General features: G+C 40.2%; 1 protein-coding gene across 1 annotated transcript in view; it reads right to left on the reverse strand.

The window, feature by feature from the left end:
• Positions 1 to 493: 493 nt before the first annotated feature.
• CPSF3 (cleavage and polyadenylation specific factor 3) overlaps positions 494 to 26778 on the reverse strand; it is a 55721-nt gene continuing 29436 nt past the window's right edge. Inside the window, exons 8-18 of the mRNA XM_074947680.1 lie at positions 25110 to 25285; positions 21764 to 21922; positions 20817 to 20963; positions 19565 to 19717; positions 17349 to 17457; positions 15477 to 15575; positions 12944 to 13038; positions 11790 to 11877; positions 6359 to 6428; positions 4688 to 4784; positions 494 to 2426 (exon numbers count right to left, since the gene is read on the reverse strand). Coding sequence (XP_074803781.1) covers positions 2325 to 2426; positions 4688 to 4784; positions 6359 to 6428; positions 11790 to 11877; positions 12944 to 13038; positions 15477 to 15575; positions 17349 to 17457; positions 19565 to 19717; positions 20817 to 20963; positions 21764 to 21922; positions 25110 to 25285 — 1295 coding nt within the window. The 3' untranslated portion in view covers positions 494 to 2324. The remainder of the gene's footprint in view (positions 2427 to 4687; positions 4785 to 6358; positions 6429 to 11789; positions 11878 to 12943; positions 13039 to 15476; positions 15576 to 17348; positions 17458 to 19564; positions 19718 to 20816; positions 20964 to 21763; positions 21923 to 25109; positions 25286 to 26778) is intronic.

Consider the following 26778-nt stretch of genomic DNA (forward strand, 5'->3'; position numbering starts at 1 on the left):
GAAACAACATGTACTCACCTATACAGAAGAGGTTCTTCATATTCAGATTCCAAGGCCTGAAAGGACTATTGTGATCATCTACTTTGATGTCCTGTATTATACAGGTTATAGAATGACCTCAGAATTTGCCAGATTCAAACAGTGACTCAAACTCAGGCAAAGTATCACTTAATCTTTCCGTGCCTACCACTAAAAATAACCTATTTAATGCAATGAGTTGGTAGGAAGTTGCTTAGTTACATCCCCAGACCATTTTGGATCTCAGCTGTTTATTTTTATTTAAAGTCCTTTGCTATGGGAGAGGAAATACAGCATCTCTTCTCGGGAAATCCTAAGGGAGTCTTAGACATGACCACAATTTGCAGGAAATGTTACTGCTTGAAGATTGAGAAATGTTTTTCCAATGCAGCTGTGCTAAGCACCAGGAAGCATTCCATGAACCAGTTTGAAAACCAATATACTGAAATACTTAAATGATTAAATACAAAAGGACAATTTCAGATACTTTAGACCATTTTTAATTTCTTTTGTTCATGAAAACAGCATTCTACTCAGAGATGATTGTCCTCTTTTCAACTGAATAAACTGTGATTTCCTCTTGAAGTTTTTATGAAACAAACCAGCATGACAAACTCTTGTATTTGCTGCTTAAGATAGAAGTGTTATTCATGCAGTCAACACAGCTCTTGGGAATAATTAACTTTTTGGTCACTTTGCAGTAGCCAAACAATATTAACACTGTCACAGAGGCTATATTAAAAAAATTCTCTATGACTTTAATACTACAGTGATGGGCACCATAGAAAAATTATAGATAGTAAAAGAGAGTGTAAAAATAGATTAGAGGATATTTCCCACCAGATTATAAACATTTAATGCAAAACAGATGTTGCATCTGAAATCCTTGACAGTATCATTTTAAAAACAAGAACATTTCACAGAGAGGTTTTCTTTTTTGAAAAAATGCTAACTGCATTTATCAGTATTTCTTTATGAATAGTTTTTTATCCTTATATAATTAGTTGGGGACAACCAATTATTTTGAGAGAGAGACGCTAACACATAAATGTTCTTCATTGATATTACTACTGAGAATTATCTGATGCCACTTTAACCAACTCTGGAAAAAAAAAAAAGAAGCACATTTCTTGTGAATGATGTAAAGATACCTTTATATTCTTCTGTTAGGAACCCCACACTTTCCCTGAACATTTTTCAGTGTGATTTAAAAATGCAGACTTAAAAATCACATTTCTATAGAAATTTTGTTCCCCCACTTTAGGCCTCCAGTCCCACAACTCACTATGTGTAGCTGCCACTCTGCAACTACAGTTATATTGACTTGAATGGGGCTTTGTGCCGGCACACTGGTGTGCCCACATGCAGTGAACTGCAGAACTGGGCCAATATTAACACCTGAGACTATTGTAATGGATAGCGATAGGCTAAAATGATCTCTCTCATAGTTTATTTTGTGTATTTGACAGCCTCTTCCTTATGGTCAGTTTCATTGCTTCCACCATGTAGTCTTCTAGGCTCTAATTCTGTTAAGAACTTAAGCATGGACTTAACCCACTTATCTTCCCTCAGACTCAAGTGCTTTAATGAATTGGGGCCTAAAGGCCTGACTTGTAGAAGTTCCAGGTAACCACACAACTCCAGCTGAAATCAACAGGGGCTGTGGATGCTCAACACTTAGTTATCCTTGGTTTGTGTGGAATCTATTGTGATTTCTCATTTTAGTTGAAAAAGCCTTTACTATTAAGATCTTCACCTTACTTTCTCATTTTAAGGGTAAATGATAATTTAGTACAGATGACTGCAAGAGGTGTGTTTATTAGTCACTATACTATTACCATAAAAAACAGCAAGAAAAAATAAAAAGACAACTCTCTGTATAAAATATATAGGGGAGCAGAAAACCCTATATTATATATATATAGGGGAGTAGAAAACCCAACTCCTCCTCCAACAGGTCAGCACACCTTGAAAATATAAGATTCCTCCCATTTTTTATCATCATTTTAGGTTGTCTACTACAGCATATCAGGGTAAGAAATTTCTCCTCTTATGTGCATAAGTCCTATTAATGGGTTCATTTGTACATATATTCACTCATGTACATTACACATAAATTGAGTTGCTATAACAGATTGTCTATCTGTTATTTGTAATGAGAACTAAGCAGTTTTGTGGTCAGGGAATAAGTACATATGGCTTACTAAAGGCAAGTTTTGTTTTGTTTTTTAATGAAAATTGAGAAATTGAATCAAGTATTAAAAAGACTGTTCTTGTGTTTCCTAGATATATACTGGTCAGTCAGGTCAATGTACTGGGCTGAGGGCATCATAGAGTCTCTGGGCAGCCAACTCCACCATTTCCCGAAGGGATTCATCATCTTCATTTCCTGGCTCACATTCAGCAGTCTGGAAGGAGAGATGTGTATAATCAAGAAGTCAGAATAAAAAAGCCCTGTAAATTTACCTTTCTTAAAAAAAAATTGTAAGTAAAGCCAATTAGGAGAAGGAATAGTAGATAACAGTCTAACCAGCAATAAAACATTTCCTACAGTGGGGAAGCAAATTGTAAGGAAAATTATCAAGAGATTTCAGCTGCATTGCAGTCTTTTAAGCAGTTTGCCTACACATAAGATAGTTCAGCAAAAGATTTACATCAGTCTTGCTGAGAAACAACAAAACTAGATACAAGTTTGTGCTTGATTAGTCGTTAATTTTGGAATTATTGAATAGTAAGTCTAGTTTTGTGAACTAGATTTGGTTCAAAATCAAGTCCTAGTCCATCAAGTGGCACCCCAAAGTTTTTAACTTAATCTGTGACCTCATCTGCACTTTACTAAATTATTTTAGGTAGAAGCTTGGAATACAGTGCCAATCAACACCTCTGCTGTAAATAATTCAATTTTAACCCACTCATGGTCACCTGCACACTCAGAAAATAAAGTTTATTTCAAAATAAAATCCAGCGCCCTGTTTACTCATTAAAGCAATTCATTTTTTTATTGAGAGGCAAAACATCTATGTCTACTTGAAACTTGCTAATTCACCCACATAGAGAAGCCCATTGACAGTAGTAGCTCTTTGACTCGTGTAACTAACAAACAAATGGCAGCAAACAAGGATTTATATTTTTGGTGCGTCTTGTGGCTCTTTTAGTCTGGAAGACACTATTTACTCCCTTCCACTCTTGTCTCCTTTCTGGACAGGCACCCCAGCCACGAGGGCAAACAAAGGCTCCACCTTAAAAGCAGATGAAAATGAGGCTTGGATGATCCCCCTTCTACAACAAAGTGTAACCTTGAGCCAAAACCCATCAGCCGAGCAACATCCCTGTGCTCCACTAAGCCAAGATGCAAAAACCAAATGCTATGATTCATTGTGCACAAATCTGAACCCAACCCTACTTAACATTTAGTGTGTTTTTTTAAAAAAATCCCTGCTTTTTAAAATAGAAGCTTTTGGCAATTATCCATTTCTTTATGGTTTCTTAGTGTCTTAGTGTTGATTAAGGTGAATCATTCAGGCACAAAGGAGAGACTATGGAGAGTATATAACTATACTGGCAAATCCTTCTAGTGTAGACGTAACTTATACTGGCAAAAGAGTGCTTTGGCTGGCATAGTTTATACTGGTTCAGTGCATGCAATAAGATATACTGTCAAAAGCACTTTTTTGCCAACATAACTGTGTCAACACTAGGGCTTTTGACAGTATAGAAACGGGGAGGGAGGGAGGGAAATCACACCTCTCACCAACATTACTATACTGGCACAAGTTTCCAGAGTACACCTGGCCTGATAACATGCCGCTGAAGTCAGTAGTGTGTACACCAGTATAAATGATATAAAATATAATACTAAAATATATTTTGATTAAGCAGTACAAGTTTCTCTTTAGGCTTCTGGTACTTTTCTCTCTTCTACATGGTCTAAACAATCTGGGGCAGGGACCATCTTTTTGTTCTGTGTTTGTACAGCACCTAGTACAATGGGGTCCTAATCCATGTCGGGGGACCACTAGATTAGAACACTGGAGGATATTAACCATTTATTTCATCACCGCATTGTTCTAATCATCAGATGTACATCATCTTCCTAAAAAGAAGTTTCAATACATTTCAGCTTTATTCCTTAATCTAACTGATAAATAGACAAGATACTTCACGCTCTCTGTGGGCATTGCAGATTTTGGATTTAGTTACTCAGGATCAAGATAGGCAAATCTGATTTGCTTGGCACATTTGCCTACTAGATGATTGTTTGCCTTTATTCAGACCTGTCTAAATTTTAAGAGTCTAAATTTTCTAAATCAGTAAGTTATATCAGTTATTCTAGCTCTACCATCCCTACTCTGTTTTTATAAATTTTTATTTAATTGCAATTTTACTTATAGAAAGTACAGTTGCTACAAAGGAAAATATTGAAAGTTTCTCTTTCAAAAGCAGAAGAATCAGATGTTAGTTTTTTCTCTGAAAGATTTCTGAATGGGATTAATCTGTTGTGATGCTGTGTACCAAAATATGTCCCCTAGCAAGTGATGCACAATATTCCAGGGATCATCACCATTATATATCAGACTTTAAAGCCCATGAGACAGATATTTTGTCTTATTTTGCCTATTTGCTCCTAGAGCACAATTCAAATAATATCAATGAATTTAACTATACATACCCGTGTGTCCAATGAAATATTTGCAGTCTTTCCATCCACTGTGACACTTAGAACAAAGCCATCTTTTGCACTAACACAGTCCTCTCCAAACATGTCCCTAAAACAAAGGCCTATAATTGTAAAAACATAGCCAAATGGCAAACTAGTTTTTCTCTCTTTTTTAAAATTATCTTTGGATTCCAGACAGATTCTGTTAGCACAGTATCTGGTTTCAGTCACTGACTGGGTTAATTTAACTTTAAAATTATAGATGACAAATACTGACCTCAGTTATTATTAAAGTGGATTTTTAAACAACTTTAAGGATTTTACTGAAAAAAATCTGTTAGTAAGTCAGGGCCAAAAGTCACACTGACTTCAGCAAGTGCAGCTTCCTTCCCCCTGCCCCAAGCTTCTATGGAACAGAGAGAACAAATGTCAAGGCAAGTCCACGAAAAATATAGATATTACAGGATTTCAAAATACAGTATGTTAGTAAGAAGTGATTGTGATGGATATTGCAATTCCATGCAATATCTTTGGGACCATATTGCATTAAGTTGATGTATCACTGTGGGCCAAGTATTGTATGCAACTCCAGTGGGAGGGTTATCACAGCTCCTTCAGGAACCAAAACCAGTGGGGAGGGGTGGGGGGTGGGGTTAAGGTGAATTTCTCAGGTTGTAAATACCCCCCAAATCGACCCACCCCCTGGGGAGTCTTGCATATACTGGTTCACAATGGGTTTCCCAGAGACCAACAGGCAAAGAAAGAGCTTTTCACAGAAAAAGGCTGCATTTAAAAACTGACCAAGGCGTTCTTTCTGATCCAGCAAACAGACAGGACCTTCTGTCCAAAGGGGTCCCAACCCTTGCAAAAGGGTTGGAAAGACTGATGGGTGACTTCTGGTAAGATTTTAGCCTGTGTATAGGAACTTTTATTGTTTTTATATGTTTTCTCTGTAATGTTTTTAGCTTAAGAATAAACATGCTAACTCAGAAAGAACTGTGTATTACTTTGTAAATGCTGGCAATACACTGTTCATAGTCCTCAGAGAGGGAGCCCAGGAGCTAGCCTTTAGGCATACTGGCTTGCTGGGGATATCAGTGTCAAGCAGAGCACTGTGCAGCCTTAAACCCCAGGCAGAAGGGAGTAGGACAAGTGCCCAGACACAGGCAACAGCGGGAGACCTGCCTGGGCAGTTCTGAAATGGACCACCGATGTGGAATACAGGGGGAATGCAGTTACCCTAAAACTGTGACAGTGATGGCTTGATTTTCAGGGGTGCTGAGTACCTACAGCTCTCATTGAAGTCAATGGGAAGTACAGATTCTCAGCATCTCTAGAACAAAAAAAATCACGCCCTTGGTTCAAAAAATTTAAGTGATCAGAAAAAAATATCCTGAAACAGTCTGTCAAGATATTGCAGGATTTATTACCTTTTATCCTTTGGTTTACTTAATTACTGAGCTTCACAGAAATGAAACTGATATAAATCTCTGCAGCCTTTTCTGAATTACTATACATGCAAACAACGAAATGGGCAAAATGTAGGTGAGAACTGTGTTTCTTTATAGGCCATATATTTAGTGGCCATATAAATTATGCTAAAATCACCACATTTGCATGACAAACAAATAATGTTTCTAACTGACCGGTTTTGGTTATGAATAATATGACAAGCCAACTTACTGAAGCATGATCTCCATCCTTTTGCTAAATACATCCATATCTACTTTTTTTGAAATCTTATGCACTGCAGCTGAAAAAAATTAAGAAGTCAGCATTAGGTTTTCATTGACATTTGCCTGTGTTGTATTTTCCTCTTGCAAATGTTTACCATTACAATATAGTTAATTTACAAGTCATAGTTGCTAAAAGTCTGCATAGTTTTCTTTATGGAAATTTATAATTGAAAACAAAAATGTTTCATGAAATACTAAGAAAAAAGTTGCATTTTAAAGGAAGAGCTTACAGACCATATTTGAAACAAGTTCCTTCACTTTTGTTACTAAATTCACCAGGCTATTCAAACAGGAAGAGTTTTACAAGTCTAATTTTTACTTATTTCTATTTATTTTTCACAATTTATGGTGTTTGTTTAATTTTTACATTTTATTCAGTTGGGTAATGACAACAGTTTCACTTCTGTTTATAATCTGCTTTGCTTTCTGGTTTCATAAATTCGGACAATACCTCACTCTCTTAAATGGCAAAAACTTCTTTAGCGCAGTTTAGATTGCCCTTCCAGTATCTTATTAAGCGCAACAAAACTGAAACTTTTTTTTTCCTGTGAAAACCAGGAAATACAGAGTTAACCACTAGGAATTATCTGCATGTAATCTAGCTGCATTCACTTTGTTAGGTGTAGTTACATTGAATGAGAGAGGAATTAGTTGGAACAACTTGAAAAGAGTTGTGATTGTGGTCTGAAGCAATCTGTGGGACTGTGCCCTGCTGCGAGTGTATATGAGCTCCTTTCTCTCCTTGACCCCTGTGTGTGTGTGATTAAAGGAAAGAAGTGAGTGTATCCCTGGACAGATCCAGTATGTATATTTCAGCAGTGTTGTGTAGGCTGTCACTAGCAAGGCACGGAGTCTTCTTGCCATGGGGATTGTCAACAGTTAAGTGGGAGATGAGTGCTGTCTGTGAGTTTAATGAAGAGTAAGTAAAAGTGTAATGTTAGATGACATTGGTGCATAAGGTGATAGGTTTGTAAAAGGAGCTGTAGGGTTTGTAAAAGTTAGCAGATGGGGTTTCCTTTCTGGGGCGTAGGCTGCAGTGGGTGTAGGAAGCTCCTGTTCAGTACGGTGCAAATGCAGAGTGCAAGTCTGTTTTAAGGTTGTACTGGGGCATTGCTCAAAGAGGGCAGTGTTAAGAGAATGGGCTTTTAGTTTGTCTGTATTTCCTGGTTTTCACAAGTTTGGGTTTTGCTGAACTTGACGTTCTGGAAGACCCTGAGCTACCATGGGGCAACCTTTACTGTGCGCTGATGAAGTTTTTGCCATTTATTAATTTTGCCAGTAATTTCCCTTTTTAAAAAAAAACAGAAAGAGAAATGTTGTTGGTAGGACTTAATGGTGATTTAGGCAGTTGTAATTATCATGGAGATTTGCAGTTCAGAGGCTACTGGGGCCAGGAAATAATACCACCACCTAACTTTATACAGCTCTTTTCCTTGGTAGATTTTCAGAAGGGAAATATTATTATCTGCATTGTACGGATAGGGAAAGTGAGGCAAAGTGACTTGGCCAACGTAATCCCACAGGCCAATGGCAGAGCCAAAAACAGAGTCTAGGTTTTTTGAGTCCCAGTCCACTGTTGTTTCCACCAGGGTGCATGGTTGTTTTGTGATTCCTACATGTCCCTCCCCCTCCCCACTTTGTTGTAGTGGAATGGGGATAATGGTTGTTGAAATGTTGGGAGTGCATAGTTGCTAGCATGGCTGGTGAGAGAAATCTCAGACATGGTCTATATCCCAAGTACTTGGCAGTTTTATTACATGGTGATTATAGGAACTTTAGCCATGTGAGGGAAGACTGGTGTGTGTGTGTGTCTCCTCTCACCCATAATCCCCCGCAATATATAGCAAGTTCCCCACCTCCACCGTGTGTGTGTGTCTCCTCTCACGCATAATCCCCCGCAATATATAGCAAGTTCCCCACCTCCACCGTGTGTGTGTGTCTCCTCTCACGCATAATCCCCCGCAATATATAGCAAGTTCCCCACCTCCACCGTGTGTGTGTGTCTCCTCTCACCCATAATCCCCCGCAATATATAGCAAGTTCCCCACCTCCACCATTTCCAGCTCACCCTCCCCTTCCTGTCTCTAGACTAACGTCTAGAGGTAGATCAGCAAGAAGGTGAGCAATGCCAGTCATAGCGTGGGGAGTGTCGTCCCCATGCCGGAGAGTAGCGCTGAGGAGACTGTGAGGAGGGTCTGGGTGATCGACAATGAGATTGGGACACCAAGGGACGAGACTGGGACCTGCCTCGGGATCACTGTTTCTTGTCTGGTAACTGGCGGTGCTTCCCCGCCTCCTCAGGGGCCTTAACAGTGCGCTTGCCCTCTTGGAGAGCCTTAGCTTGTTCCTGCGGCACCGAAGACATCATAGGGGCAGGTGGAGACGTGCTCTCTCTGCGCCTGGGCTTGGGATGACAACGGTGCAGGCAGAGTTGCGGGCCCCAAACTGCTCCCTGGAGTCAGTGGCAGACCTTTAAAGGGGCTAAGAGCCCCAGCCATGGAGGCATGCTTGTATAGCTCTGGCGAAGGCTGGCAGGCAGGCCCGGGTCCTTTGCTGGATGACCCTGGGCCTTCTTGCTCGGTGCCAGAGAGTGCTTCTTAGCCCTCATTTTCGGTACCGGTGATGGTGAACTGTGTCGGGAAGAGGCCAGTGCCAGCGGCGCACTGCGCACGGAGGCAGAGGTGCTCGGTGCAGCCTGCATAGAAGGCTCGGAAGCCAGGTGGAGGGCGGACTCCATCAGGAGAGCCCTGAGGTGAATATCCCTCTCCTTTTGGGTACAGGGCCAAAAGTTCCTGCAGATCTGGCAACGCTCCTTAATGTGTGACTCCTCCAAGCACTTAAGGCAGCTGTTATGGCAGTCACTCACAGGCATAGGCCAGCTGCAGTCCGAGTAGGGCTTAAACCTGGGAGCCTGGGGCATGCCCTGCTCTGGGGCAAAGTCCCCACTGGGACCCTAACTAACTAACTAACTAACATTTAAGAACTACTTAACAACTTCTTAACACTATCAATCATGTACAAGAGGCTGAAAGGCACAAAGTCCAAGGGAAGAAAACTGCTAGCTCTTGTCAAGCAAGAGAGGCGCTCCGACTGACCACCCCGGGGGGGTCAGAAGGAACTGAGAGGACATGGGCCAGCAGCGCCTGTTATACCATGGCATGAGCGCGGAACGCTAGAGGACGCCACAGCCAGCCCTACGGGTACCACTAAGACAAAAATCTCCGACGGCCACGCCCGTGGGTGTGCGCACACCTAGAATGGAATCGACATGAACAAGCACTCGAAAAAAAACCTGGCCTTGCACATCCAAAAGTTCTGCAGTCACTGCTCAGCATCCCAAGCCTGCATTAGGAGGCAATCCCACCAGTCAGTGCTTGTTTCTTGGGCCCAGAAGTGGTGCTTCACCATCTGCAGCTGCTTTACAAATGCCATCAACAACCTGGAATTGGTTCTTGCTATGTCCCACAGCAATCATCATCTTCCAGAAAATCATCATATTCCCGGGTGATACAGTTCTTATGGCTCTGCAATCATGCATCCTGTGCTTGCAGTGCTCAGGACAATAGTGCAGAGCTGTGCACGTTCCATGCTTCTGCCAGAGTAGGCAGACAGCAAAGACTGCACGGGTTTGTGGGATTTTTAAACAAGGCATGAAAATTATGGGATATATAGATGAAATTATGGGATGGAGACATTTGAACTCTGGGAAGTTTCCCCCTTGCTCTCAGTCACCTCTGTGTGATTTGTTTCTGCCCCACCATGCATTGCCAAAACTTCCCAAAAGACAGTACACTGGATGGTGGTGGGTTGCACAGTGGGATACCTACCCACTGGCACAAGCACTCCTGGTGAGTACACACAGCATCAACACAAGGAGCTAAGTATGCACGTGCACAAGCAATATACTAACCACGGCAGCTTTCTGCAGACATAACTTGTGTCGACCAAAGTGTGTAGTGTAGATATGGCTTACAAGTGCTTGTGAATACCTAACTGGAGAACCAAAGTCTTTGACTAATGAGGTTGTAATTTGAATTCCTCTAAGGGGCTAGTAGGTGGCATGCCCTCTGTTGGGGTAACTCTTAAGTGTCTGAGATCCCAGTGTGATGATTGCAACCCTACCTGTGCGAAAAAAAACACTGATAAGAAAAAAGAAAGCTCGTTTTAACCTTAACTATAGCAGTGCTGGCACTTCACTATAATAGGCTGCAAGTACAGCAGGAAATGCTTAAGGTAAAACAGAATAGCATCTATTAATTTAAAAAACAAAACAAAAACCTACACATAGGAATGTTGTAAATATTACATTTTGTAAATTTCCTCCATCCCCAAGGACCAAAATTTTGGTCCGAATTACGTGACCATGTCCAAAATTGGGGACCAGATCCTGCTCTCAGATACACACACAGCTCTCATCAATTTTCATAGATGAGCAAGAGCATATGAAGGCAGAATTTGATTTGGCCCTTAACATGAAGAAGACTGTATGTGTTCCAAGCATAAAGGTATGTATTGGCAAAGAGTATACGATACAGACCACAGAGGATATGAGAACTTTTAGACTATTTTTGCCAATGTGCATTATTGTTATTTATCCACCTTTTAATTTCTACTGCCATCATGCTGCACAGTCTCCCTAAATGTTCATCCTCTTGGAGTGTCACACCATTCTTCATACTTTCTACTAACTGAAAACAACTTCACCAGTACATTTCAATCCATCATGCAGCCCCTGTTCCAGTTCATTAATACAGTAAAATACATGAATTAGTCATAAGACACCACCACCATTAGTCCCAGCAAAGTTGCTTTGTTACTTGAACTAGTCAGCAACTTCACATCCAGCATCTGATAAATAATTTTGTTATGACCTAGTAATGCTATTTGATTACTGATGTCAATGGGTATATATCTAAAACTAGGCAAAATACAAATAATGCATTATTAACATACGTAGATTTCTTCATATTGACAGAAAAATGCTACTCGTGATACGGTCCACTTCTAAACAGGACTTTCAAATGAGAGGCTAAAATAAATATTTAGATGTGGTATCGTGAATCACTTACAATGTAAAATTTTACTTTCTTTTAGCTTTGTACGTGTAAACGACTTCATCTGTTCTGTAATAATATGGCTGTAATTTTTCCATACATTAATGCACAAGTTGCCATTTACATATAAAAGAATCCAATTAACCAACAATACAAATCAAATCAGTTTTGTTTTTAAACAGCAAGTCTGTTTGCCCATTAATAAGCATTTTGCTTCATAATGAAAATAAATTTATCATAATGTAAAAAGTCTGCTAAGATTCTCAACAGCAGAGATGCTAAGGAGTATGCTACAATTAAATATACACAAATTAAATTTAATACCTTTCTGTATTTTGGGATTTGACTGAACTTCCAGGATCACTGTTGTTACAGTGTCTGCATACATATCATTAGCAGGATTTGCCACCCACTGAAAAAAAAAATTAATAATAATACCCTGGCAACAGCATAATCTGGACCGAATGAATAATACAACATAAAAATGTCATAACAGCCATGAAATTCTCTTGACTCTATACTCTGATTTGCGCTGAAGAGACTAACTTCAATAGCTTTGGATACCTTTTGCACTATATTAATTTTAAAACAAATATGACTTTGTGAATTGAAAATGGAGTCACCTAGAAGTTCTCCATTCCCCACCATGACACATTCTCAGATTCCAGAGGCTCCTTCTCCTTTGTTTTTCACTCTCTTTGGACACACTAGAGGGATTACTATCAAACGATCTGAGACGCTTCTTTAGCAAATGAACATAGTCTTGGCATTATTTTCAACTACTATCTGCCAGGGAGAAAATGGCACAGGGTCTGAAATTTGGACCACTACAGAATTGCTCTATTACTTTTAAAGCATTTCTACAGTGCTAGTTAATGACTAGCACTGATAGGCAATTGCCTCCTCACAAAGCTGTTAGTAAAGTTTCTCTCTAATACTAAAAAAGAAAAGGAGTACTAGTGGCACCTTAGAGACTAACCAATTTATTTGAGCATAAGCTTTCGTGAGCTACAGCTCACTTCATCGGATGCATTCAGTGGAAAATACAGTCCATTGAATGCATCCGATGAAGTGAGCTGTAGCTCACGAAAGCTTATGCTCAAATAAATTGGTTAGTCTCTAAGGTGCCACTAGTACTCCTTTTCTTTTTGCGAATACAGACTAACACGGCTGCTACTCTGAAACATCTCTAATACTAGTGGCATGAACAGTGATGCTTACACATCAAACCTCCTGGGGTATCTAACTGCAGTGAAGAAGTAAAATAAACATTTTAAAAGGTTAAATAAAATGACACATATCAGAGTAAGATGACCACTCAAGGAAACTTTACCAGTGACCTTACACCTTTAACTCGATACTCAGCATAAATAACTTAATGATCTCTCATTTAACTCAGCACAAAAGCCACTGTCCATTACATTGGTTTCTACAAAACAAGGAATGGAATATTTCTCTCTCCCCATTTTCACACTTACCTCAAGTACCACCATGCCAGGTTCCTGGATCACAGTAATATTTTTGAAAACCTTCAAGGCTGGCTTTTGCTGGATTTCAATTTCCTCTACATCACCTACAATGTAGCAAAAATTGGTTAATGAGAGCAAATTACATAGCAAAAAAAATTATTATAAAACAGAATACCTATATTTGCACAATAAAATATATCTGGTTTAAACAAATGCTGAAGGATTGAAAACCCTTCTATTTCAGTGGGGTTCTCTGTTTTAGAGTGTGTGGGCCATATATATGCAATCCATTTCTTTCCCCTCAAACATATACTCCTCCACACACTCAGTGACACTTTTTTGGCTTTTTAGTGTGTAACACTGGCCATATTAGCTGTTCTAGTTGATATGTTTTAATAGTGCAGTGCATTAACTAAAGCACACCAGTTGAAAAAAGCAGCTTAGGGCTAAATTCACAAAGAAAGTAGGTGTGGTGATGCCACCTCCCTCATAACTGGTTCAAAGTCCCTCCTTCACCTGAAGAGGAGAAGAGATTTGAACTCTGATCTCCCACCTCTCAGGTGTGTGCCCTATCCACTGGGCTATAGGATATTCTGATGTGGAGCTACCTGAGGGCTAGTCTACACTGGCAGCGCTTTAACATGGCTTGTGTGGTTGTGGCAGAGTGCTGGGAGAGAGCTCTCCCAGCACTCAAAAAAACCCCACCTCCACGAGGGGTGTAGCTATTACTAGGGAGGGAGCACTAGGGAGGGAGCACTATTACTTGTCTTATCCTCTAGGTCTGAACTAACTGATTGTTTAATAATTTGTTCCAGTATTTTTCCACGTATCAAAGCTAGGCTGACTGGTCTGTGATTCTCTGGGTCTTCCTTTTTCAATATAGCTACTGTTTTCTCCAGTCCTCTGAGACTTCACCCATCCTCCATGAATTCTCAAAGAAAATCACTAATGGTTCAGAGATTGGGTTGGCTAGTTCTTCACTATTGGATGAATTTCATCAAGCCTTGCCAACCTGAATACATCTAACTTGTCTGAGTATTCTGTAACCTGTTCTTTTCCTATTCTGGCCCGAGGCACTTCTCCCTTGTTATTAATATTAATTGTGTTAAGTATCTGGTCACAATTAACCTTGTTAGTGAAGACTGCTAGAAAGATGCTAGATTTCACAAATACCAAGTTTTATAACCTGTAGAAAACAACACGTATGAATATTTTCTTGTGTAAAAAGTAATGTATGGAATTGTAAAGTAGCCAAGCAAATAGTAAAGTGGCCTGGAGAGCCTCAGAATTCAATGAATGTAAATCATGCAGTGAGATACAACAAACAAAGGTTGAGATTGTCAAAGAAGTCTAGGAGATTTAGACACATCTTCCATGATTTTAACCCAAATATTTACAATTAAATGAACAACCTGCTTCTATCTTTGTCTTCTATAAAAAAAATTAGACTTGAAGGTTGACTGATTCTTTTTCAAGAGGAAACTAAGTAAATGGTGAGGTATACGACTATCATTTTTACCCTATCCCAGTGGATGAACAATACACTTACTAAGATACCAAGGAAGAAAATAATTTGATTTTCTTTGCCCTTGTTTTATACCCATTTCTTATTCTGGAGTAAGTGTCTCAGCAAACAGTGTCCAAAAACAGGACTTCAAATTCGCTCACTATTTCACTGACAATTTGGGAAGGTGTGCTTCTAATCACTTCTTTCCCAAATACTTATGAACCCCTGGATCAAATTCCTTAAGCTTTTATATATATGTTGCCTACAAAGTTAAAGAAAAAAAGCACTAGAAATACAGACACACACATCAGAAGGAGGCTCCATACAGTAGGATGGTGGGTCAGTGTTTGTCTGAAGCCGGGAGAGGGAGAGTTGTGGCAACTGGGAGGCAGGGCAAGCTTGCCACCAGTTTCAGGCAGGTTTGTACTCGACATGGCTCAGTTGTGGCTCTGCTGCCGTTACCTATGCCACTGTGGTTACATTACTATTTATACTCACTGCACACTAGTAGGGGATATCACACTACTGGGTTGCAGTGTAGAGACAGCCTCGGAGACAACTTCTAGCAGCGAGAGGAGGATACTTCAGTCAGCATGTCTAAGCCTCTGCTAAAACTACTAACGGGATGATAATTGTGGTGGCACTTTTTGTGATAAAGACATTTAACTACTAGAAAACAACTGAAGACCAGAATAATTTTAACACAGGTAATTGAATACCAGTTGGATATTTTTCAGTTACTGAAATATGGGATTTTGGGAATCCCATATTTTCTCATGCTCATTGTTTTACATTATATATACACAGGAGAATCCCACAAAGATCCCCCACTTGTGCTCCTATGGTAGCTCTGGCAAGGCCAGTGAGAATCTAATGAAACTTGTGAAAATTTGCAACAAATTATTAATAGCTTAGTTAGAAAAAGGGCAGCAGAATTTACCACTCAGATTTCCCCAAGAAATAGCATTAAAACAAAACAAAAACCTTTAAAGAAATGACAACAGATCTTGAACATCTCTTTTCAAATACACACACCTGTCAGTTTCTGTAGCTGGTAATAAAGCAGATTGAAAGGGCCAGAATACGGAATGGCTTGTGTCTGTGTTACAGTGCTCATAGCCAAATCAGTGTAATCTGAAGGAATTAAAAAAAGAAAAGGAAGTTAGTTCTTTTAAAGTTACTTTCTAAAAAAATAGATTTTTCAGTGCTGAGGAATGGTGGCTATTGTTGATTCCAAAAGTTTTCATACAGTTGGCAGAAAACAGAAAAACAAAACAAAAAACCCAGTTGCAGCTTACAAGAAGATTGGGTCTGTGATTAAGGCATGGGCAAGGCCCTGTATTTTATGTGGCACATTAGATGTAAATTATTCAGCAGGGACCCACTGTCTCCCACAAGTCCCCTTGTCTCACTGTCCCATTCAAGAAACATATTGTTCCTTGTATTATTTATTTTGAGAATAAATGTAATTCAAATCATGCTCCCTGCACATTTTAAGTTTTCAATTTGCTGCAGATTTTTGTACTGAAAACTAATAAATGCATTTTAGAAGCTGTCATGGGAAAGCTTGCTTCGACAACTGGCCAGGGCCCACCTCCACCATCTATGGTATTTTTGGCACCCATACAGGAATGGGAGGAGGTTTTGGTTTTTGATACCAGGGAGGGAATGCATTTTTTTCTCTCCCCCTTTTTGGGCCGGGACAGACGAAGGGTTTCAATTCCGTGTTTCTTACTCCAGCAACCAACGTTAGGAATTAGTTGCCCTACTGCCCCGCCTTAATATCTGCCTCCAAATCCAACAATGACAAGTAAGCATATTAGTTGGATGTTTCCGATAACGCGATCAGCTGTGAAATTGTTGAAGGTGACAGACTTCACCCACTGAACAGAGCAGTTAGCTTCCTAGGTCTCAACCTTGTTTCAGATTTTCTCCAAATTCAGGTTTGAGAAGTTGTTCTGAAAGCTATTTATGCACCATACCAAACCCAAACTTCACAACATTGTCTAGTTATACACAATGAAAACACAGATGTGTGGCTTAGCAAGTGATGCATAGGTTAAGGCCTTACAAAAAATAAATAAATGCTTGTCTTCAATACATAGATTCAGTCCAAGAGTTAAGGCAGAGGTGGCCAGCCTGTGGCTCCGGAGCCACATGCGGCTCTTCAGAAGTTAATATGCGGCTCCTTGTATAGGCACCGACTCCGGGGCTGGAGCTACAGGCGTCAACTTTCCAATGTGCTGGGGGTGCTCACTGCTCAACCCCTGGCTCTGCCACAGGCCCTGCCCCTACTCCACCCTTTCCTGCCCCCTTCCTTGAGCCTGCCATGCCCTTGCTCCTCTCCCTCCCCCCTCAGCCTCCTGCACACCATGAAACAGCTGATCGCGAGGTGTGGGGAGGGAGGGAGAGGCCTGATTGGCAGGTCTGCCGGCGGGTGGGAGGTGCTGGGAGCGGGGTGGGGGCGAGCTGATGAGGGGCTGCTGACGTATTACTGTGGCTCCTTGGCAATGTATATTGGTAAATTCTGGCTCCTTCTCAGGCTCAGGTTGGCCACCCCTGGCTTAAGGTTACCATCTGCCATTGCAGGAGGGAAAGGAAATGGTGGCAGAAAGCTTGCAAATGTGTGTTCTTTACGCATAAGCCTTCTCTATCAGTTTGAATTGTCTCTGACAGGTATTTCATATTACAAACATTCCTGTACTGCTGTAATTAACCCATATCAAGCAACTTTTCCCCACATTAAGCCTAAATAAAAGTTTAAAAATCTATGTCAGCCAAGTACTGATCACACAGAAATTGTAGAAACATAATGCATCAAATATAAGGTCCTCTATATCTTTTGCCTTTAAACCAGGAAACTCAGAATAGTTACTGAGCACATGACAGTATGTCATCTTGACTTACTTGACAGGTCACATGGAGAAAGGATGTGATAGTTAAAGTTTCTTTTAACCAGGATCCCTGAAACACGCTGTCCTTGCTCTGGCTTCTTATCTGCTAAAAACCCCATCACCTGTTGAAAAGAGAAAAATCAAAATTGTTACAGGGAAAGCTGAAGCTGTGGAGGATGGAGGTTAACTCTGCAGATTTGAAATGGAGGCTCTTTTTTAAACAACTGAAGATGATGTCACCACTGGAAGCTCACAACACGGCCAAAGGATACATATAGAGTAATCTTTGATAGCAAGCACATTTCAAAGGCACAACACAACAGAGAGATCTGGATGATAACAGAATGATATTCAAATCTTGTGACATAGATACTCAATGATATTCAAGTCTTGTCTCCCTTCGTTTGCAACAGCTGTCATATAGAACATACATGCATGGTCTACTTAACACAAAAGTGATGAGAAGTATATATATGGTCAACTGATCCCATACAGAATCAGAGCTGCAGACTTTCTAGTTTCTCAGCCAAAGCAAGTGACATCATAAGTACTATCAACACATTTTTCATCTCCTCCGTTTATGGTGTTTGGTGTCACTAACCGGCAGAACAACAAGGAAGCCTGTGGATCAGATTTCTCAGGATCTGACTATGGTATTTTTATTACAATTCAACACCAATTACATCTTAAACAGCAGCCATATATGCTTTTCCACTTCTGAATTCTTACAAAACAAGCTTCTTACTTTTAGCATAACCCTTGCAGGTAACTATTATGTCCTTCAAGAACTGCACAATGTATATTATGATGCAAGTTTTAGGACTGCACCTGCTAGAAAGGGATGCTGGGAATTCATAGATACAGAAGTCCAGAGATTACCTTCACTATTATAGATTCTCTGTACAAACTAAGGTACATTATATGTCATTACCTTCATTTTCTTTCTATATTTTCCTAATTTAGAATGCAAGCTCTTCAAAGACAAGGATCTCGCCTTTCAAAAAAAAAATCTCTAAAGTGCTGTGTGAGTGCAGAGGTTCTGTATAAATACCTACTACGAAAAAATAATAATATACCTAGAACGATACAGATAATCTTTAAGTAGACATACGCTATGGGGATTATTTCCAGACGAGCATGCATACAAAGAATGTAAGTATACATATTGAGTATACGCTATATACTCCACCCACCTCTGAGTCTACAAATACTTGGTCAACCAGGCTGGAAGAGGTCAATTAGGGCTTGATCCTGCCCCATGGAAGTCTATGTGATTTTTGTCATTGATTTTGTTGGGAGTAGTATCAGATGCTTAATGAATACCATTTACTCATTTTTCAAAAACTCCTTCTTTAAATCTTGATGTAACATTTAAAAAAAAATTAAAGGCTATATTCAGCAGAGAGAAAGTTGATTATATGACAATTTCGGACAAACTATCAAAACAGTGTCTAGAACTAGATTTTTTGGGGGGAATAAATGAAAAATGCTGACTGATGAATACATTTTTCTATAAGTACCACTGTAAGGTCATTTGTGCACAGTTGCTCTCAGCTAGTCCAACATTCACAGCTTTTATTGCAAGATTTAACATTGCATCAAATCAAGTTGTCATTTGTCATAACTCCCTTCATTCTGCAAGAGAGAGTCTAGAACACTGGAGATTCATTAACTGTCAAGAATACCTACTATATCCAAATTTAAATCTTTGTTTTTCAAGAAAGATCTTTAGGTAAAATATATTATCTTTGGATTCCCTTTGTAGTTTCACTATCATGTTCCAAAAAGCAGAAAAAGTATCTGCTGGATAATCCCATTTTTATATTACACACACACAGTCTTTTTGAGGTGTGTGGGACTTACTAATGGTTTCCTAAATTGCAAATGAGATCTGTTACATCATTCCATAAACGTCAGTGACCTGACACTACAGAGATTAGTGTACTATTTCTTTGTTAAGAAATTATCTAGGGCTGCTGTCCTGGAACAAGTTCCATATAGAACGAGATCAAGAGACTGAAAGCATTGGCAGACTTGTCTGTATCAGCACAGACCTTGGCAGACTGAAAAAAAATAGTGTTTACACTATGTCCCTCTCATAGTATACTGAAGTTGTCCAGAAGCACAATCTGAAATTGATTAAAAGCAGGCATATTCTTGAAGGAAAAACATAACCCTCATCAAAGAGGAAAATGCTGTGCTATGGTTAAGAAAACATGAATGATACACCTTGGCAAGTTTTTCTCCTCTGAAGTTTAATGTCACAGCCTCAGTATTCCTAGGATTGTGCACTTCGATGTGAACTTCATCGTTATCCTCATATTCTCGTATTAATGCTGCTTTCAATCTGGCCATTTCATTCTGCTCACCATGCACTAAAATCTACAAGAAAGAGACAGTTTCACACTTAACACAGGGTATGTTCTCAAAACAGAGGTGCACTTTATTAAATAAATCATCCAAGAAAGTTGCTGCTTTCCTGTGCATCATGTTTAAAATATATATAATTGTCTTGGGCCACCAATATAGGTAACGTCAACTGTACTACACTGTGGTCAGTTCCACATTTGTCTGTGTAATCTATTCATTATAGTTTGCATTATAAAAGTGCTCAGATACCATGATGAGTGTAGGTACAAAAATCTACATAGATTTTCACTTATTTTAATACATGGACTAACTGCTAGTATTTTGTTATGAAAAAGGAATTTATAAAGTTCTTAAGTTTAACTAGAAAAGTCACAGTTAGCCATATGTTTTTATACATTTGCATGCAACGGACATGTATGCATATATATTTGTGAACTGCTCATGTATTTAAACTTAAAACTTCATGAACATTAATAAGTTTATAAATATCTCTGCCAAGTTCAGCTTCCTTTTCCTCTGCTTCTCCCTTTCTCGAAAGGAGCTGCTGGCACAGATATTCCTTTTCTTCCTATTTTAGGTTCCACATTCTACTTCTCACTTTCAAAGCACCCTATAACTTTGTCCCGGCTCTCATCTCCTCCTGCTCAAGCTTTTCCCCGACTGCTCCCCTTGTCTTCATTGGCATCTCTACACCTCCTTTCGCATTGCCCTGGTCACTTGGAACAAACTCCACTGCAAATAATTTTTACTAAATAACCTCCTCCTTATTCTTCCAAAATACCTGGAAACCCACCTATCCCATGATTCACTTGGAAACAGTAACCATATGCCACATTGTATTTGTTCTGTAGTGTATCTTATAAGTACCCACATACATAGAACTTTACTGCCGCAACAGGGTACAGAGTAATCTCATCATAGGGAAGTCACCACAACACAGCAGTGCTGCAAATCAACCAGGTATTTAAATTTTGCTGGTGTAGCATGGTGAGGATTATTCTGCCTACCTTTGAAGCAGCAAGGACTGGGCACTGCCAGTGGCCCTATACTGGATTGGATAAACCAACGACACAACCTATATTCCTAAGAAATAATTAACATGCACACTAACCACATGTGGAGGTTTCAGTGCCCTGATAAACTCGCTGGTTTGTTGGTAATCTGTGTGAGCAGAGAAAGAAATGTAGTCTACAGACATCTTCAGTGGGAGCTTCTGCCCTGACATTGTTGTGATCTCTTCAGGTTCAGACATTATGTGCTGTCACAGAAGAAAAGTACGTCTTTCAATAAACAAGGTATTTGAAAAATCTTCTGCAATATATCCAGTTTTTCACTTTTCAGAACCAGAAAAATAACTATCTGCAGTTGGTTTAAGTGATAAATATTTGAACAAATATACATTATTAAATTACAAACACCTGGGATCAGTCATAAAAAAATTAAACACATACTTGCATCCTATCCCTTGCACCGAACACTTAGGACTTAACTCGGCCCTAATACATATGACCATAACTCTCACTGAAATCAATATAAGGTGTGTGTATCTATCTCTGATTGTAGAATTGGATTCTGCGGTCCTTTCTTGATTGCAGAAATTTAGATAGTGTTCTACTCTCTGCAACTTCCCAACTTCAAAACAAGTGAAAGTGCTACATATCTCAGTCTGATCTCTGATGTAAGTGGGAGTTCAGTCATTGATTCCAGTGAGATCAGGATAAGGGCAAAAAAATTGAAAGACCACGTGGGAGGAGTGAAGGGGGAGAAGAGAAGTATGTTAATCACACTTTCTTGGGACAGGCTACCTGCTAATTTTTTAATAGTATATAGAAAGATTTTTTCATTTAAGAATAGACTGTTACTGGAAATTGTCATCTGCAATTTTACTGGACATTTCATTTGTTTTTGCACGGTACAATTGGCTTTGGTTGTATTCAGTCATCCATACATGACAACAACCTTATTGTTTAACAACTTCAAATAAATAATCCAACCAGAGATTGCTCCTTTTAACGTAACATGTAAACTAAATATGGCAGTCAAATGGTAATAACTCACCTTGGCAAGTGTTCCTTCAACACAGTACCCTGCTATTATTACTCCATTTCTCTTATCAGTACACCAGCTCTCAAACAATTCTCTGGATAAGCCACTCTGCATCATACCTGGGGAAGCCATAACAACACTGGGGCCAATGTCATCAAAGTGATCCATACTCTACAAAACAAAAAGCAAGAACATCAGTTCGTTCAGTTGGTTAAAATAAGTAGAGCCTGACTGCATCCCCTGGTCCGCAAAAGTGGACCTATGCGGGAAGATCACACTTCATCCTCATGGAAGTAAACTCTTTGGCAGCGTTTCTCCCACCTTTGCCCATGAAGGACATTTTGTGGATCTCTGGAAGAAGAAAGAATTAGGGAACGCTCCCCACCCCACCAAACCTAAGCATATCAGGTGAATAGATGAGATAGTCTCAGTGTAACTACTGCTATAACTGTATGAAATAACTAATTTAAATATTTGACTACTTTAAATTACAGAAGTATGGTCAGCACTGCCTTACTTATTTATTTATTTATGATACGCTCCAAAGAAAGCCTTATATTAGACAAGAGTATGATTTTGTGTTTGTTCCAGAAACTAAACTTAAATCCTCCATAAACTTTCAGTTAAAGTACCTGTTCTAAGGTCAGACAAGTATAGCAGTGGCCCCAGCACCCAAATAGTAGTCCTGGGGGAATTCATGTCCCCCGCAGATTTCTTTGCTTCCCCGCAGAAAAATGACTTTCCGATGGGGAAGGAAAAGGAAGCCACAAGAGCACTCATGCAACCCTCCCCAGCAATATGTTTCAGGTGCCCAGGGCAGCCGTCAGAGAGGTAAACTACTGTGGGGCAAAGGACAGGACTAGGGAAGACCCGGCTGGTGGCTCCTACCCTGCACCACGCTCAGCTCTAGTCCTGGCTGGGCTCGGGAGGGCAGGACTTCCTCCTCTGTACAGCATCTGGGGCTGTATCAGACCCACCCCCACATGTCTCCCCTGGCTGTAGGAAGCTCTGCAAACTCAGCCCCCTCCCCCACCCTGTGCTTCCTGAACCCATTGCTCCTCAGCTGCCAGGGGAGGGATCACTGTACAGGGAGCTGCTCCCCCATCCACCCAACCCCCGTGCATCCAGACCCACTGTGACGCATGGCCAGAAAGGGTTAAACATCATGCAAAATAAATGACTCAAATTCAATGCTTAAAGACATAGGGAAATAATGTTTGTGTTTTTGTGTATTTACATATATATGGGTAATGGTCAACAATGTAATCAACAGTCCCTGTTTTTGCTGTATTCTGATAATTCAGAGCTCAGAAGAATATCCTAGCATTTAAATTAATTGTAAACATGGGATATCTCTGTATTCATCTCTCTTTTAAATGTATAGCAAATCATTGGTGAATAGTGGAGGCATTTGTCTTAAGACAGGCAATTGTCTTATGTTAATTTGTATAGCTAAATACAGGTGATAGACTGCCTAATTGATAAATTGCCTTATGTTAATCTGTGTGAATAATTAACAAGGATGCTTAGGAAATAAGGGCCTATTGTTCCCCGAGGGACTCCAACATGTCAAAGACGACCTGAAATTGTATAAAAGATCCTTGGGTCCTGATCCTCTTTATCTCAGATCTGCTTAAGCTTCATCAGGGGAAGTTTGAGCCACAGGATGAGATCCCAGTTAAGCTGGTACACCCTGGATATGATATTGAACATTGGACTATAACCTATGAACTAAATTCTAAAAGAACTCTTTGCAAATACAAAGTTCACAATCTCTGCTATGAATCTGAACCTCAAGAATTGAACTCATGTCTGTATGTATATTGATCTTTTAACCATTCTCTCTCTCTTTCTTGTTTTTTAATAAATTTTAATTTAGTTAATAAAAAATGGCTGTAGTGTGTATTTGGGTAAAACCTGAAATATTCATTAACCTGGAAGGTAATGTATCTGATCCTTTGGGATTGGTAGAACCTTTTATTTTATATGATGAAATAAGACTTTAGAAATCTTCATCATATTTGACTTGGGTACCTGGATGGAGGCCTGAGGCTGGGTTACTTCCAGGGAACTGTGTTGTTGGCTTCTGGGCTACCAATAAGGTAATAAAGAAGCTGTTTTATGCTGGCTTGGTAAATCTAAGTCTTGGAATATCCACCAGCTTTTGGGGGATTGTCTGCCCCATTCTTTGCAGTTCACCCTAATTGAGTGACCTCAGCTGGCTCCCACTGGGACCCCAGTCACACCCCTTCATATCCAGATCCTCCTGACAAGCCACACTCCACCTTCACCTGGACCACCCCGACTAGCCACATGCACCTGGATCCCCACCATACTGAGCCCCAACCAGCTGCACCTGGATCCCCACCCCACTGAGCCCCACTCCCCCAGCATCTGGACCCCACCACTGAGCCCCGCACAGACAGACCCCTCTAGTGAGCTCTATCCCCCCCTACACCCAGACACCCCTCCTGCTGAGCCCCAACTACCTTCACTTGGACCCCCCTGCAGAGTCCCATTACCGTTGCACCCAAAACCCCAGAACAAGCCCCTGTGCATCCAGATTCCCCCACACACCTGGATCCCCCACTGAGCTGCCTGCACCCAGATTGCCCCACCCAGAACCCTCTCAACCTACACCTGGATCCCCCCACACTAACCCCCTCCACACTTGGATCCTGCCTTGCTGAGCCCGCCTGCCCACACCAGGCGCACCTGGCATGGAGGGGCAGGGCCCTGGGGTGTTTCTGGGGCAGGCCCGGTCCTTGCACTGTGTAAGGGTTGGGTGCAGCCTCACCACTGAGTCTGTGTCCTGGGGGGAAGCTGCACAATGATCTACCACCTCTGAGCAGCTCTGTGCTCCAATGCCATGCTGAAGCCTCCACATTTATTTGACAAATAAAATTTGCAAAATTTTGCAGAATTTTAAAATATTATGAGCAGAATTTTTATTTTTTTGGCGCAGAATGTCCTCAGGAGTAAAATAGGAGGCAGAAACACACAAATATCCTTTTGTCCAAACTATAAAATGAAAGAGATCACGGTGAAATGTAATGTTAGGCAGTGGGTATGCACTCAAGCGGTTAGCCAGAAAACCCTATAGGGAAGCCATACATGGGATTTCTGTGGAAATTAAGCAGCATAACCCATTCAGCATTATAGAATGGAGTTTAAAATAAAAAAGATATCATTACTAGGAGAGCAGATTTATACTGAAAGATTCAGTTATAAACCTCTAAATCAATCAATGGCTTAAATTTCTAGGATAGTACACTTACACACTAGTTAAACCTCATGTAAATGCAAAGTATTTGATACATCTTACTTCTGTCATGAAACACCCTTTATTTACACTCACCTTCAGATTACTAATGTGTTTGAAAACAAATGGATTGTTGATGTTGATTTGCTTGCGGATTTTGTCATTCATAGCATTAACATATGTCTGATACACGGCCATGCATTTCTTTGCCAAAGAGGAAGCATAGTATATTGGGATGTCATGGAGTTCAGGGTGATTCTGCCAGTATTCATCTAGAGGAACATTTTACAAGGCATAAATAATTAGCAGCTTCCAAACATGCATTTTTCAGAATCAACATTGTTTTATAAAGCCAGGTTTAAAAACATTTTCACTGCCATTAGAGACAGGAAATCAAAGTAATAAAAAATGTCGACATGCCTCTTTTGACCTTGGATATGGGGGGGGGGAGGGGAAGGGGGGAACCTGAAAAAGAGTAAAGATAAAACAAATCACTAGACAAAAAAGTCAAATCTCAGTTTTTCTCAGTAGAAGACCAGTCAGACTCCATATAACCACCAATTTTCAACCATCGCCTGTAAATATGCATGCAGAATCACAGAGCATTCAATTCACTTTTATAACAACTCTGTTTAAAGAGAAATGAGTTTTAGTGCATTACTGCTAATCAACAGGCTGACGTATCTATGTTAAATGTTAATTATAAAAAACTTACAGCTAGCAACAAAATCTGTAGAGTCTTGTTAGTGAGACATTAAAAGTTCTGCAAGCCAAATTCACAGATGCATAGAGTTTAAGGCCAGAAGGGACATTAGATCATCTAGCCTGACCTCCTGTATGCCACAGGCCATTAAAATGTCACCCACTTTCCCTGAGCCACAATTCTGCCCTCAGTTTCACCTGTGCAACTCTAATCCAAGAGCCTAAGAGGGAGATCTCTCTTTAAGAGATATATGGGGGGGAGGGAAGGGAAGGGAAGGGAAGGGGAGAGGGAGGAGTGGATAGGAGTGAGTTGTGTGTGGGTCACTATTGCTAGGCAGAGTTGCACTCCACATCCAGAAGTTTCTGAAATTGGGTGTGGTAGTTTCTGGGTATGCTCCAATATGTTCCTGTTGCTGGGGTTAGACTTGATGAGGGCAAGCCATCAGGGCTGCTGCTTTGCAAAAGGCCATGTGAACTGTGTGGGTTGGGAGAAGCTGAGCCCAGGAGCAGAAAACAGCCTGTTTTCCCTAACTCTGAAGCATTTTGCAGCAGGTTAGTGAGTGATATTGTTAACCCTCCAACACGGAACCATGGGCAGAGTTAATTATAGAAAGGGAAAATTGGGAGAAAAATTAATTTATTTTAATTGTATACTTTGAATGTTGTTTGATTTTAACCAAACTGTTTTAGTTAAATTGTCTCAACTAGTCTGAGTCACCAAATTTTCTTTAAATGTGGGGAAAGAGTAATTTATACTTTGCTATTCTTAGTTTTACATTTTCTGTAACAGTATTTTTTTTTTTTTTAAATCTATACACTTAACGGCGTGACTGGTTAATGAGTTAGCTGACTGGCTAAAAGTGATTTCAGAAGAGGACGAGTCTGCCTGGATTCCAAGTGAAATTCCTACAAGCAAGTGGAGGGAAGATGTTGCTTTGGACTCAGCAGACTATAGATTTGGTGATCAAAGCCTCTGAGACTCACGTGAACTCAACCTAAGCTTTGGGGAACTCTGAGTTCCTTCTCACTGTGTTTCTGTGGGGACTGACCTGTTTAGATTTAA

This window comes from Natator depressus, chromosome 3 (genome assembly GCF_965152275.1).
Source record: "Natator depressus isolate rNatDep1 chromosome 3, rNatDep2.hap1, whole genome shotgun sequence".
Lineage (NCBI taxonomy): Eukaryota > Metazoa > Chordata > Testudines > Cheloniidae > Natator > Natator depressus.